Source organism: Dreissena polymorpha, chromosome 2 (genome assembly GCF_020536995.1).
Source record: "Dreissena polymorpha isolate Duluth1 chromosome 2, UMN_Dpol_1.0, whole genome shotgun sequence".
Taxonomy (NCBI): domain Eukaryota; kingdom Metazoa; phylum Mollusca; class Bivalvia; order Myida; family Dreissenidae; genus Dreissena; species Dreissena polymorpha.
In genome coordinates, this window is record NC_068356.1 from 31,818,446 (window position 1) to 31,832,257 (window position 13,812).

The window sequence follows — 13,812 nt, forward strand, 5'->3', positions numbered from 1 at the left end:
TTGGGAAATTTATTAATTGTGCTGAAAATTTTAGAAAACATGTGCAAATAACAAGTTGCATATTAACATAGAAGTGGTACTGCAAAGTCCTTTTCTATCAACACTTAAGGTAGCTCACCTCTAATGGGCACATATCCAAATATAATTTAATTAATTATTTTCCTAATCAGCATCATTTCACTGAACTACATGTAAATTTGTAGGTAGGCTTTCCATGCTTTTTAAAAAAAAGTACCGATTTTTTCAAAACCACCCTCACGCTCGGCTTTTGTCCAGTTAATTTTCACCCCTGGAGTATATAAAAGTTCCATAATTCATTCAAATTTCCAAATATGGGCATGCAGTTGGTGTGTACAGATGCTGTAAAGGTGTTTAAAGTTTAAACAAGATGAAATAAGTATTATTTTACAGACATTTATTTTTTACAAATTTTAATCTATGGAATAGCGCCATGAAATGTAAGTGATTTCAGCCAAGTAAAAATTGGGTCGGTTAAAAACAAAGTGTCATAAAATTCAAAATAGTATCATTTAAGTTATATTTTAAACTTAGTTTTTATAGAAACACTATATACAGCAAAAATACCAAAAAAATAGACAGATTTACCGTTTACTTTTTGAAATAAAAATAAAAATGCAACATGCATCATTCGTATTTTCAGCAGTAAATTAATTAATTTAGCCATAACATTGTTTTAATTTTAAAATTGAAGGATGTGCATACAATTTTCAACATATTTAACAATAAACATAGCTTATGTGCTATATTAAAAAATTTAAAATCAAATTACGTTAGAAAAGAAATAAAACGCGTCGCAAAAAGTATGCGATGTCGGCAGGAATCGAACCTGCGCGGGAAGATCCCAAAAGATTTCTAGTCCATCGTCTTAACCACTCGGCCACGACAACTTCACATCTGTGCAACTTTAAATTAGATACTCATAAGTAAACAGGTAAAAAGGCTCGTAGATCTTTGAAGAAATCGCGAAATCGTATTTTTCAGATGATAATTGGATCAAAGTCAATATTTATAGTGAAAATAATGTATTCTAAATGAGTAAGTTAAACATATATCAAAATTCGAAGTTTGAAAAAAATAAAATGCATCTCTCGGAAATAAGCGATCATTGAAGATCGGCAATGATCGTAAAATAAATCGCGGGAAAATCATTAGAGGTGCGCTACCTTAACGAGTTTATTAAACTAAACACTTTCTTGAAAGAAACAACTGTCTAAATTGGGGCTCTTGAGCCTCATGTTTCTTAGGATAACCTGCCTCTAACTGAACAAGGTTTGCGTCAGTAGACTCGACCGTCGACGAATCTTTGCTATAAACAACATCTGACAACTATGCACTGGACTCAATAGACTCAGTAGACTCGACTGTCGATGAATCTTTGCTATAAACAACATCTGACAACTATGCACTGGACTCAATAGACTCAGTAGACTCGACTGTTGATGAATCTTTGCTATAAACAACATCTGACAACTATGCACTGGACTCAATAGACTCAGTAGACTCGACCGTCGATGAAGCTTTGCTATAAACAACATCTGACAACTATGCACTGGACTCAATATTTGATACATAATCCCCAATTTTAAAAGTCACCATTGTATAAATGCGCGATTGATTATCAGTACCGGTAATTTGTTTGGCTGGGTTCATTTTACACCAAAATTGGTTACATACTACTGAGTAGTATTGTATAAGAGTATGGCTCCATTGCACTGAAGATGCGAACGATTGTGAATCAGTTTAGCGTGAAAAACCCAGTGTCACTATCAATGAATAGTTTCAGTGGTTCTGTGGCGTTGCTGTACCTTCCAAACTAATCAGTGATTATGGTTTTCTCCTCCTCGAAAAAATTGTGGCCAGTTACTTAGGAGACTGATGATGGCAACCCGGTGTTATCCCATTGGAAATTGTGCAATTTATTCTTCAAATTGTCATCAATAACATTTATTTCGCAAGTTATCTTAGACCATAATTAAATTTGTATTCCGAAACACGCTTTTGAATTTTAATGTTAACGCCATGCTATCAAATTCTAGCTTCAAATCAACAGTGCACAAGTCATGTATATTTCGTGTGTACGGTTCATTCTTTGTTCCAATAAAAAGCGCGGGAAAAATATGCTGCTTATGTAAAATGTCACATTACCGCATGGAAAGCTTGGGTGTATTGATTTTTGTATAAAATCTAAGTAGCAGAGACATTTGAAATAGTTTATTTTTGGTTAAACTTTTGTTGTTTATTATACCCCCACAAACGAAGTTTAGGGGGGTATATAGGAGTGAACTTGTCTGTCGGTCTGTCGGTCGGTCTGTCTGTCGGTCCGTATTAAGTGTCCGCTCTCTAATTCAAGTAGTTTTCATCCGATCTTCACCAAACTTGGTCAGAAGTTGTATCTACATGATGTCTAGGCCAAGTTCGAAAATGGGCCTTGCCGGGTCAAAAACTAGGTCACGGGGTCACTTAGTGCGTTTTAAACATTCAGCATGTTGACTGCTCTCTAATTCAAGTAGTTTTCATCCGATCTTCACCAAACTTGGTCAGAAGTTGTATCTAAAATCTTAAGGCCAAGTTCAAACATGGGCCTTGCCGGGTCAAAAACTAGGTCACGGGGTCACTTTGTGCGTTTTTTAACATTCAGCATGGTGTCCTCTTTCTTATTCAAGTAGTTTTCATCCGATCTTCACCAAACTTGGTCAGAAGTTTTATCTAGATGATCTGAAGGCCAAGTTCGAACATGGGCCATGCCAGATCAAAAACTAGGTCACAGGGTCACTTAGTGCGTTTAACACATTGAGCATGGTGTCCGCTCTCTATTTCAAGTAGTTTAAATGCGATCTTCTCCACACTTGGTCAGAAGTTGTAACTAGATGATGTGTAGGTCTGATCTTAAGGCCAAGTTCGAACATGGGCCATGCCGGGTCAAAAACTAGGTCACGGGGTCACTTAGTGCGTTTTAAACCTCACCATGTTGTCTGCTCTCTTATTCAAGTAGTTTTTATCCAATCTTCACCAAAATTGGTCAGAAGTTGTATCTTGATAATGTCTAGGGCAAGTTTGAATATGGGTCATGCCGGGCCAAAAACTAGGTCACGGGGTCACTAAGTGCGTTTTAAACATCAAAATGTTGTCCGCTCTCTAATTCAAGTAGTTTTTATCCAATCTTCACCAAACTTGGTCAGAAGTTGTATCTAGACGATGTCTAGGTCAAGTTTGAATATGGGTCATGCCGGGCCAAAAACTAGGTCACGGGGTCACTAAGTGCGTTTTAAACATCAAAATGTTGTCCGCTCTCTAATTCAAGTAGTTTTTATCCAATCTTCACCAAACTTGGTCAGAAGTTGTATCTAGACGATGTCTAGGTCAAGTTTGAATATGGGTCATGCCGGGTCAAAAACTAGGTCACGGGGTCACTTAGTGTGTTTTAAACCTTACCATGTTGTCCGCTCTCTAATTCAAGTAGTTTTCATCCAATCCTCACCAAACTTGATCACAAGTTTTATCTAAATGATCTCGAGGACAAGTTTGAACATCGGCCATTCCGGGCCTAAAACCAGGTCACGGGGTCACTTAGTGCGTTTTTTAACATTCAGCATGGTGTCCGCTCTCTTATTCAAGTAGTTTACATACGATCTTCACCAAACTTGGTCAGAAGTTTTATGGAGATGATCTTAAGGCCAAGTTAGAACATGGGCCTTTCTGGGTCAAGGGGTCACTTAGTGTGTTTTAAAAATTGAGCATGGTGTCCGCTGTTTTGTGAAGACGACATGCAAAATATTATGTGTCAATGCGGCATGTGAGGGTATTTTTCACGTCCGTTACAAAGCTCTAGTTTTTACTAAATTATATCGCCAATAATTTTGAAAAGACATTTCCTCAAAATTAATTTCAAATCCAACACGCGGTTTTTTTATCGTTACGGTTTTTAGATGATTCATTATTGAATCAGCATACTTTAGACAGTACTCGGTAAACAGAAAATCCGGACACAACTGGATGAAGTGTTGGTTGTTGTGAAAACACACTAAGCAGGTATACTGACCTTTTGTGTAGACTGCGATGTTTTGACAAAAGAGATTAACATGTGCGTATGCAACATGTCAACATTTTTTTCTGCGAATAGGGATTTTTTTTGTGAATGGGGAATTTATTATTTTGACATTGGGAAAAAATGTCTCTTTGGGAATGGTGCCGTTTTACGGTACCAACTTTATACAGAGGAAAAACGCTGTTCTAAATTCTAAAAAGTCAGGTTTGATGTGTTATTGACATAGAGGTAAGCCAAAGCAATGACATTGCACCTGTATTAATAGAGGCAATTGTTTGACATACAAAATGATTGACAAATAATAGAAATATGAAGAAAGCTTCAAACACCTAGCAGCTAGCTAAGCTATTCTTGCATCCTCTCAGTTTCAGAAGATTCGGTGTGCTGACCTCAAAATAAGGGTATACTAGAAAGCAAACATGACCATTATTTTATTTTCCAAATTGGGGCTTTTTTTAGAGTGATGAAAAAAAAATGTTGAAAATTTGATTTTGTGCTGTTAAAAAAGGCAAACAGCTAGTTCAAATTGCCATGTTTATTGCTATGCCTGGAACAGGACATCCCATTGCTGCTGATGAACTCTGATGTGGCCCATCCCAAGGATCTCATCCTTACGCGAATCCTTGCCCCACCTCTGTGCATACGACCTTCTGTTGTCTCTGATCTTAAATCTGGAACGTAAGTTTATGGGAAACTCACACTTCTATACTGTAATTTATTTCTACTACTACCGACTACCGTTTTTGTCTGCATGTGCACAAATCTCATGGACATTTTCAAAACAGGACTTTTTTATCTGATATGATGCCCTTATATAGAAAATATTATTCAGCCTTTTAACTATGGTGAGCAAAGATTTTTATGTTAACATTTTATTCCCAAAGTGTTCCTTTAACTTTTGCTGAAGATAATTATGATCATTATCGTATTAAGGATATACATAAAACTAACTTAAGCTGTTTGTTTCAAATGCACATTTGAGTTATTATTGGCTCAAATATATCTTTATTTGAGTGCATTTAATAGTGTAAACAAGTACATGTTTATATAGATTGCTGCTGATACAATAGCTTGTTGAATGTAGGAATGAGGACGACGTGACCATGAAGCTCACAGAGATTATCTTTCTCAACGATGTCATTCAGAAGCACAAGGCTACAGGGGCAAAGATGCAGATGATCATGGTAGGTTGATTACCATGGATTCCACTGGAAAGTCGGTCAGAAAAAGTTTCTATGGAAGCACATGCAGTCATATGTTGTTTGATTTATGTTGTGTTTGTTTGATTATTTTCAATATAAATGTTAATTAACATCATTAAGAGTGTAGGACTTATGATACGTTCTATAAGTATGTACTTCAAGAAAAAGTTAATTCCTTTGATTGACTAAACTTGCTTGGAAAAGTGTTTATAGGTTTATTGATGGCTGTTATATAAGTACTGTTAGAAATGCCCCCCCACACCCACCCCAAAAAAAAAAAAAAAAAAAAAATTACTATTATAGATTTGATACATGGTTCATACAAATTTATGTATGATAAAATACGTCCCACAATTAGTTTTAAAAGGTCACAGCTATCAGATATCAGATTTGACTAAAATAAAACTAGAAATCGTCTCTTCTTTTTAGTTAACCGAAACGAATCTTTTAATAAATTGTAAATGTCTGTCAGCTGTATCGTGGCTTAGTGGAGACAATTTAATCAGACCCTTCACAAGCAGCAGCTTAGTGCATCAAATAATTCGTTGCGGCTCTAATCTGTCAAATTTGTATGCATGATTATACTCCCTCAAGAAGGGAGTACATTTGAAACACTGTCTCTAATATAGGTCAATCATTATGTTTATGGATTTACTCCCACATTTCTCAACTGATTGAAATGGGTTATCACCCTTGAAGTTTTCATGTGCAATACATTTTTTCATACAAATCATCCACACGCATTCATTTATTTTTTGCCTATTAACACAGTTGTCAAAGCATTGCAGTGATATAAGGAGTTTTTATGACCATACTTACTGTTCAAATGTCACAGCCGTAGTGTGTGTTTTCAGGAGGATTGGGACTTCCTTCAACTGCAGGTGGCACTCTTGTACAACAGTGAGACATCAGGCATTCCCTTGCACATGCAGGTATGGGAACCATACACACAAAAATGAGCCTCATTTAGGGAAAACTGGGCTTATTGCATGTGCTTAAAGTGTCATCCCCCATTTGCCTTTGTAGTCTGCACATACTTATCAGGGACAACACTTTCCGCATAGAATTGATATTCGTTTTAGAAGAGACTTTAAAAAAACAAAAACAACCGTAAAACTGAAAGTGTCATTCCTGATTAGCCTGTGCAGACTGTACAGGCTTATCTGGGACAGAACTTTGGGCACATGCCTCAAGCCCAGTTTTCTTAGAACTTAGTGCTGACTCTTCCAGCCTTGATACACAAATATTGTCTTCACATCATTTGAAACAATCTAATTATTTATTTTACAGCCCATCATTTGATTTGATTGTGGGGAAAAGTATGTTCCTATTTCAAATACAATTTAGAAATCGCCAAATAAGAGGAAAATTTGCTTATAGATTGGGAGTGGCATCAGTCCATTCTAAGATTAAATATTTATTGGTGGAAGAATTGGCATTAAAGAGGCAGTTTTATTGTTCCCAAATAATATTTGAGACTAAACGTTTATTGACTGGTTTTCAGCCGAAAAAATTCACCAGAGGTTTTGTGCAGCGCTTAAAGGGTAAACAGGGTCGTTTCCGAGGTAACCTGTCAGGAAAGAGAGTGGATTTCTCCGGTAGAACAGTCATCTCCCCTGACCCAAATATGGGTATAGACCAGGTATTGTATTAGTAAAATAACAACACCTGATCATTAAAGGTATTAGGCTAGATGACCACGTGACCTCGAATATCCGTCAGTTGCTCTCAGCGCATGCGCATGCCTTTACTTTTTCTATTAATAAATATAAAGAGGATATTTGTTCATGTCAGTGTAAGATCGTTTGTTATTTCCCGAGTGATCATAGAAAATATATTTTCACGAGTGGCGCACCTTACACTGACAAGAACGAATTTTCTGTTTCTTTTATGCCCCTTTTTCAAGAAAATAATTAACAGCTGTTTCCCTTTTGCTGAAAAGTTACCCTTTCTCGGAGTTTCCCCCGTGGCGTGCCTCAATACATTGATATGACGTCAATTTGTTGACGAAATGACATCATTTTGTTGAAGAAATTACGTCATTATTCCAGGTAATTTCTTCAGTAAAACTCTTTTACAATGTAAATAAACGGTAAAAAAAGCTTAAAACTGAAAGAAAACGTGTTGGATTTGGTGGAATATTGATTTTGTTACACTCGTGATCATAGAAAAAAATATTAACAATGATATAAACAAGGGAAGTACATCTTGATATGATAATCTAAAAATAGGAAAAGGAATTCCAAAAATTTGTTATTTTCATCAGTGAAAAGAACAATTGTGTTATTTTCACTGCTGTTATATAACTGCAGAAATGTCAGATTTTATCATTAGGTATAAAAGAAACTTTTTTCTTTTAATAAAATACCAAATACATGTAAAGTACTGTTTAATAAAACATTATTATTTAAACAGCATAATTTCGTCTTTGTGTATTGAATTAATAACGAGTGACTTGATTTCTGAGCTGTTTAACAATATGGAAGCTAGCCTAAGCGCTTTGCATGACGTGACGTCACAATGTTTTTGTTAGCGCGTGGTGTTTCCCATATTAAATATTTAATCACAAAATACTCGAAAACTAGATATTTTATAAACATTTCAACGAATGTTGTAAATGTGACACGATAAATAGAATAATAGGTTGGTGACGTGGATTGAGAATGGTAATTTGGCTCGTCGGAGGATCTTATCGGGTTCGCCTTTGGCTCACACGATAAATTCCTCTGACTTGCCAGATAACCATTCTCCATCCACATCATCAACCTATTATTCTCTATTTATCATGTGTTGTTTCTATAATTCTGCTGGGTAGAATACTTAACATAAAATACTTTGCATTGCAAAACATAATTTTTCTGATTTTATCATTTATCAATTTGATAAAATCCTGAGTCTTTTATATGTATTTCTCTAGGTTGCCGTGCCGATCCATGTTGCCAAGGTGATGACCTACCCAGAGAAGGTCAACAAAGCCAACATAGAGCTGATGAGGAAGCTGATAATAAATGGCTGTGACGAGCATCCTGGAGCAAACTTCATCCAGCAGAGGCACACCAATATCAAACGGTGAAAACACTTATCAACATGCATTTTGTATTTATCGCACCACAAATGCCTATGGCTATGATTTAATTAAAGATATGTCAGTAATTTTTAGGCAGGGATCATATTTTTTTCGGTTTTGTCGGTCCTAGACCAATTGGGGTCATGAAAGACCGATTGAAAATCCCAAACAGTCGGTCCGATTCTGATTGCTATTAAAATTCCCATGTCATGAAATCGATTACACAGTGTACATGTTTACACACCCTTATGACATTCTTATCTCGATTAGGTGTGATAAACCATTTGCTGCAGTCTCTAAACCGGTCAGGACCGGTTTATTGCACGTCAGACCAAGAATCAAAAACTTGTGATAGCGGATTAAAGACGCATCCGAAAAGACGCGTCTGAATGCACGCGCTGTAACTAAACAAAACATGCCGATACATTTTCCACCAGCGTTATAATCCGGTAATATTATTATGAATGAAAGTCGCGGATCTGATCGACAGAACAGCCGAAAGTTCTTTTTATGGGCGGAACTTCAAATAAAATAGTACACAAGAAAAATAATATACATTGAATAAATCTTTAGTAAAACCGTGTAAGAATCGAAATAAAACGTTTACTTTATACTTTGTTGTTGAATAACTCACGACCGGAAAATTAGATGCGTGGTTTCAAATGCTTCGCTCTCGTGATTAAATCCCTACGCATCTAAACTATCGGACGTGGGTTATTTGACAACAAATTATTTCTCAATTATTTGGTTTGTTGTTGTCAGTAGCCAACCTACGCACAGACATTTGTTTGGTTCAGTGCATGTTTGTAAGATATTATCGAGTCGACAACAATTTAAAACATCGGTATAGACTTACACAGATTAATAATATTGACAACGATGAAAAAAGTCTGATAAAACAGCACACGAAACAACAATGAAATACCAAATGATAAAACCAGTTTAGAAAACTCGTTCCGTTTAAAAAGAAATACCTAAGGGAATTTTACTTGTACATGTATTATACCACCTTCATGAATGGCAAAATCAATGGTATATATTTTAACGTAATTTGTCATGATTTCGGATACACATTTTCGGATACTTTTCCTCATTTATATCCAGACCGATTGATGTTGCGGGAAAATATGATCCCTGTTTTTAGGTAAAAGAAAAAAATCATTTTCCAAAGTACACATTTGATTAAAGAATACATTAAAAAGAATCATTAAAATAAATGCTACTTTAAGTATGTTCAGTATCTAATGAACAGCAATTTGCAATAGTGAAACCGAACAGTTTTTACATAATTGCAAGCAAGATTGTATAGAGACAAGAACTGTTATTCCCCCAAGGTGTGGAGGGCATTAAGCTTTGAACTTGTATGTCGAATTTCCGCTGTGTGCATCCCAGAGCTTGTGTTTTGAACTTGTATTAAACAATGATATGGATCACCCTGAAGCTACACATTTGAATGCGTAAATGTGTAGATTATTTTTAAAAAAGGAATTGGGCTGCAAATATTTCCGGCTGAATTATAACACTGTGTGTTTTTCACTGTATGATTATAGTTGCCTGAGTGAAATTTGTGCTCTATACTCCTATGTCAATACTGGATGGATATCCCTCAAAGTTTAACAGTTGAGTGACCTTAATGTGTAGATGATTGTGAACAAAGGAATTGTGGCAGCAATAAGTTATGGTGGAATTATGGTCATTTGTCTGTTTTTTCCACCATGTTATATATAGTCCTCAATTTGGTGTTTTCAACTTTTTTAACTGCTTGTTGATTTTGCTCAAACCTTCACAGCTGAATGACCTTTTAGCTGAATGTATCAATTTGTCCTTCTAGAAACTGACGACAATATGAGTCGTGTCATGAGAAAACTGGGCATAATTCATGTGCGTAAAGTGTTGTCCCAGATTAGCCTGTGCAATCTGCACAGGCTAATTAGGGACGACACTTTCCGATTTTATGACATTTTTCGTTTATATGAAGTCCCTTCTTAGCAAAAATCCAATTTAGGCGGAAAGTGTCGTCCTGATTAGCCTGTGCAGACTGCACAAGCTAATCTGGGACGACACTTGACTCAATATACACACATGCATTATGCCCAGTTTTCTCAGAACACGACTCATATAGTGGATTTGCCCATGTCCAAACATGTGTTGTGGGGGCATCGGTGTCTTTGATACAATTCCGGTTTTAACAGAGTTTTATCTACAAGCAATCGAGTTTTCATAAAGCGACTATGCAGAGTGGAAACACTCATGTATTTTATTCAATTATAGTATGTTACATTTTTATGCCCCCAGAACATAGGTTCTGGGGGCATATTAAATTGCACCGTCCGTCCGTTAGTCAGTTAGTTAGTCTTTCCGTCCGGATTAGTTTCCGCGCAATAAGTCGAGCAATTGTCATCAGATCTTCACCAAACTTCATGAAAATGTGTAAGGCAATAACATCTAGGTCAAGTTCGATAATCAGCCAAATTTACCTAGGCACTTCTGAGTTACAGCCCTTGAATCATCAAAAAAGTGCGTTTCTACTCGAAAAATGCTCATAACTTCTATGTTGCTTCAGATGTAACCTTCATATTTGGTATGCATGTGTATATGGACAAGGCCTTTCCATACGCACACAAATTTCCTTTGACCTTGACCTTGAACTTAGGGTCCGCATTTAGGTTTCGAAATTTACGTTTAGGTTTCGAAAAAGCGTTTTTTGGGGGCATATGTCTTCCAATGGAGACAGCTCTTGTAAAGTCTTCACATTATTTTCTTAATGGAATATGATTTGATTATCATGTTAAAAAATTCTCGCAGTTTCTTGCGCTACGGAAACCGAGAAAAAATAGCAAAGGAGTTGAAAACTGGGGATATTGTGGAGCGTCACATGATCGATGGAGACATAGTTCTATTCAACAGACAGCCTTCCCTGCACAAACTGAGCATACAGGCCTTCTATGTAAGAATGTTTTGCATGTTTGAACTTAAGTTCTCTATATAACATATTTTAGAAATCTCTTTTCTTTCTTGTAATTTTTTTTCTATAACAGATATGCTGTATAAATAGATCTGGTATTTCATTTACCTGTATTTGTAAACAAGTTCACAAAGTATGAATGAATTGTGAACAAGCAAAAACAGAGTCTTGTAAGCTTTAATTTTTTTAGCTATTTATTAAAGATATAAATGTCATTTTGCTTCTGTCACTTATCACAGCATTCTTCCTCCAGAGTGACTATTAGAATGTCAGGGTGACATGACCACGATGGAATCGATGTTGCAGTGATGAGTTAGCATAATGACTTTGTGAATCTGTTGGTGATATTTTGACTTAAAATCTGGTTATCCTTGATTTTGCAAAATGAAACTGAAACAAAAGGAGCAAATTACATCAAGCTGTAGTATAGTATTTAGTATCCCTATAAGAGGTACCCTCTGTTGTTGATAGGCCAAGGTGATGCCTCACAGAACATTCCGGTTCAACGAGTGTTGCTGCAACCCTTTCAATGCCGACTTTGATGGAGATGAGATGAATCTGCACCTACCACAGACAGAGGAAGCCAAAGCAGAAGCTATCATCCTCATGGGGGTACAACTAATAAGACAAAACATTGAACCTTGCACTAGGAAAATTGGGCTTAATGCTTGTGTGTAAAGTGTCATCCAAGATTAGCCTGTGCAGGCTAATCAGGGAGGACACTTGCCACCTAGACTGGATTTTTGTGTAGAAAAGACTTAACCATTACCACCTAGAAACATGTTTTGATACATTTGTAGTCCCTTAGAAAGTTACGTTTAATTAAAGACCTTTCTAATTAAATTCAAGTTTTAAAGGCTTCATTCGCAACCCTTAGTAAATAGCACTAGCAGCAAACAGCATGAAACCTGAACAAACTGCAAGTTACTTGTAGGCTGTTATGGTTTTATGGTGGTTGCAAAAGCCATTTTCACGTTGCTTCTTATGGGGGAAAGGGTTAAAATAAAAAAAAACATGAAAGCGGAAAGTGTTGTCCATGACAAGCCTGTGCAAACTGCATTAAACCCTGTTTTTTCAGAGTGAGACCCATGCAATTCCTTTAATTGCTGATTCAAATACTTGTTTCAACCTTGTGTTGAAGAATCTTGATTATCTGTTATGTTTTTTCAAATGAGGGAAAGTGCCAGTGCTGAAAGTTGTCCTTAAAAGACTACTTGTGTTTTGAATAGGTGAAATCAAATTGGTAGGCATAATACCATTGGACAATTTTTTTAAACTTTATGTATAAGATAGCATTTTCAAAGTTGGTATAAAGTGTTATTTATCAATTTATTATGCCCCCCTTCGAAGAAGAGGGGGTATATTGTTTTGCACATGTCGGTCTGTCTGTCGGTCCGTCCACCAAATGGTTTCCGGATGATAACTGAAGAACGCTTAGGCCTAGGATCATGAAACTTCATAGGTACATTGATCATGGCTGGCAGATGACCCCTATTGATTTTCAGGTCACTAGGTCAAAGATCAAGGTCACATTGACTTGAAACAGTAAAATGGTTTCCGCATGATAACTCAACAATGCTTAGGCCTAGGATCATTAAACTTAATAGGTATATTGATCATGACTTGCATATGACCCCTATTGATTTTGAGGTCACTAGGTCAATGGTTTAGGTCACAGTGACTCGAAACAGTAAAATGGTTTCCGGATGATAACTCAAGAATGCTTAGGCCTAGGAGCATGAAACTTCATAGGTACATTGATCATGACTGGCAGATTACCCCTGTTGATTTTCAGGTCGCTAGGTCAAAGGTCAAGGTCACAGTGACCTGAAGCAGTAAAATGGTTTCTTACATATTCACACAATGGCTGCCACTACTACTGCCATTTGGGGGGCATGCGTGTTTTACAAACAGCCCTTGTTTGTTTGCTTGCAGTCCAAATCAAACATAGTAACACCAAGAAATGGAGAGCCACTGATTGCTGCAATACAGGATTTCATAACAGGTTAGCCCTTTACTTTAGTTAGTTTAGTTTACTTAGTTCATTGTAAGGCACATAAGGTATGAGGGTAGTACTTATTTTGACTGCCCTGTCTAACTGTTATTGAGTTAGTTTTGTCACATTTTGTTAATCTTGTCTTATATTTGCTGTTTAAAGACGTGAAACTCACTATCTGAAGAGTAATATGTAAGTTTTTATGTCCCCCACTATAGTAGTGGGGGACATATTGTTTTTGCCCTGTCTGTTGGTCTGTTGGTTGGTTGGTCTGTTGGTTTGCGCAAACTTTAACATTTGCAATAACTTTTGCAATATTGAAGATAGCAACTTGATATTTGGCATGCATATGTATCTCATGGAGCTGCACATTTTGAGTGGTGAAAGGTCAAGGTCATCTTTCAAGGTCAAAGGTCAAATATATGGGTCAAAATCGCTCATTTAATGTACACTTTTGCAATATTTCAATATTCAAGATAGCAACTTGATATTTGGCATGCATGTGTATCTCATGGA

At 36.4% G+C, this 13,812-nt stretch overlaps 1 protein-coding gene across 1 annotated transcript in view; it reads left to right on the top strand.

Moving 5' to 3' along the window:
- LOC127866494 (DNA-directed RNA polymerase III subunit RPC1-like) overlaps positions 1 to 13,812 on the top strand; it is a 59,897-nt gene that overhangs the window by 8,686 nt on the left and 37,399 nt on the right. Inside the window, exons 7-14 of the mRNA XM_052407044.1 lie at positions 4,623 to 4,744; positions 5,151 to 5,250; positions 6,123 to 6,200; positions 6,773 to 6,910; positions 8,186 to 8,337; positions 11,141 to 11,282; positions 11,772 to 11,912; positions 13,236 to 13,305. Of these exons, the coding sequence (XP_052263004.1) occupies positions 4,623 to 4,744; positions 5,151 to 5,250; positions 6,123 to 6,200; positions 6,773 to 6,910; positions 8,186 to 8,337; positions 11,141 to 11,282; positions 11,772 to 11,912; positions 13,236 to 13,305 (943 nt within the window). The remainder of the gene's footprint in view (positions 1 to 4,622; positions 4,745 to 5,150; positions 5,251 to 6,122; positions 6,201 to 6,772; positions 6,911 to 8,185; positions 8,338 to 11,140; positions 11,283 to 11,771; positions 11,913 to 13,235; positions 13,306 to 13,812) is intronic.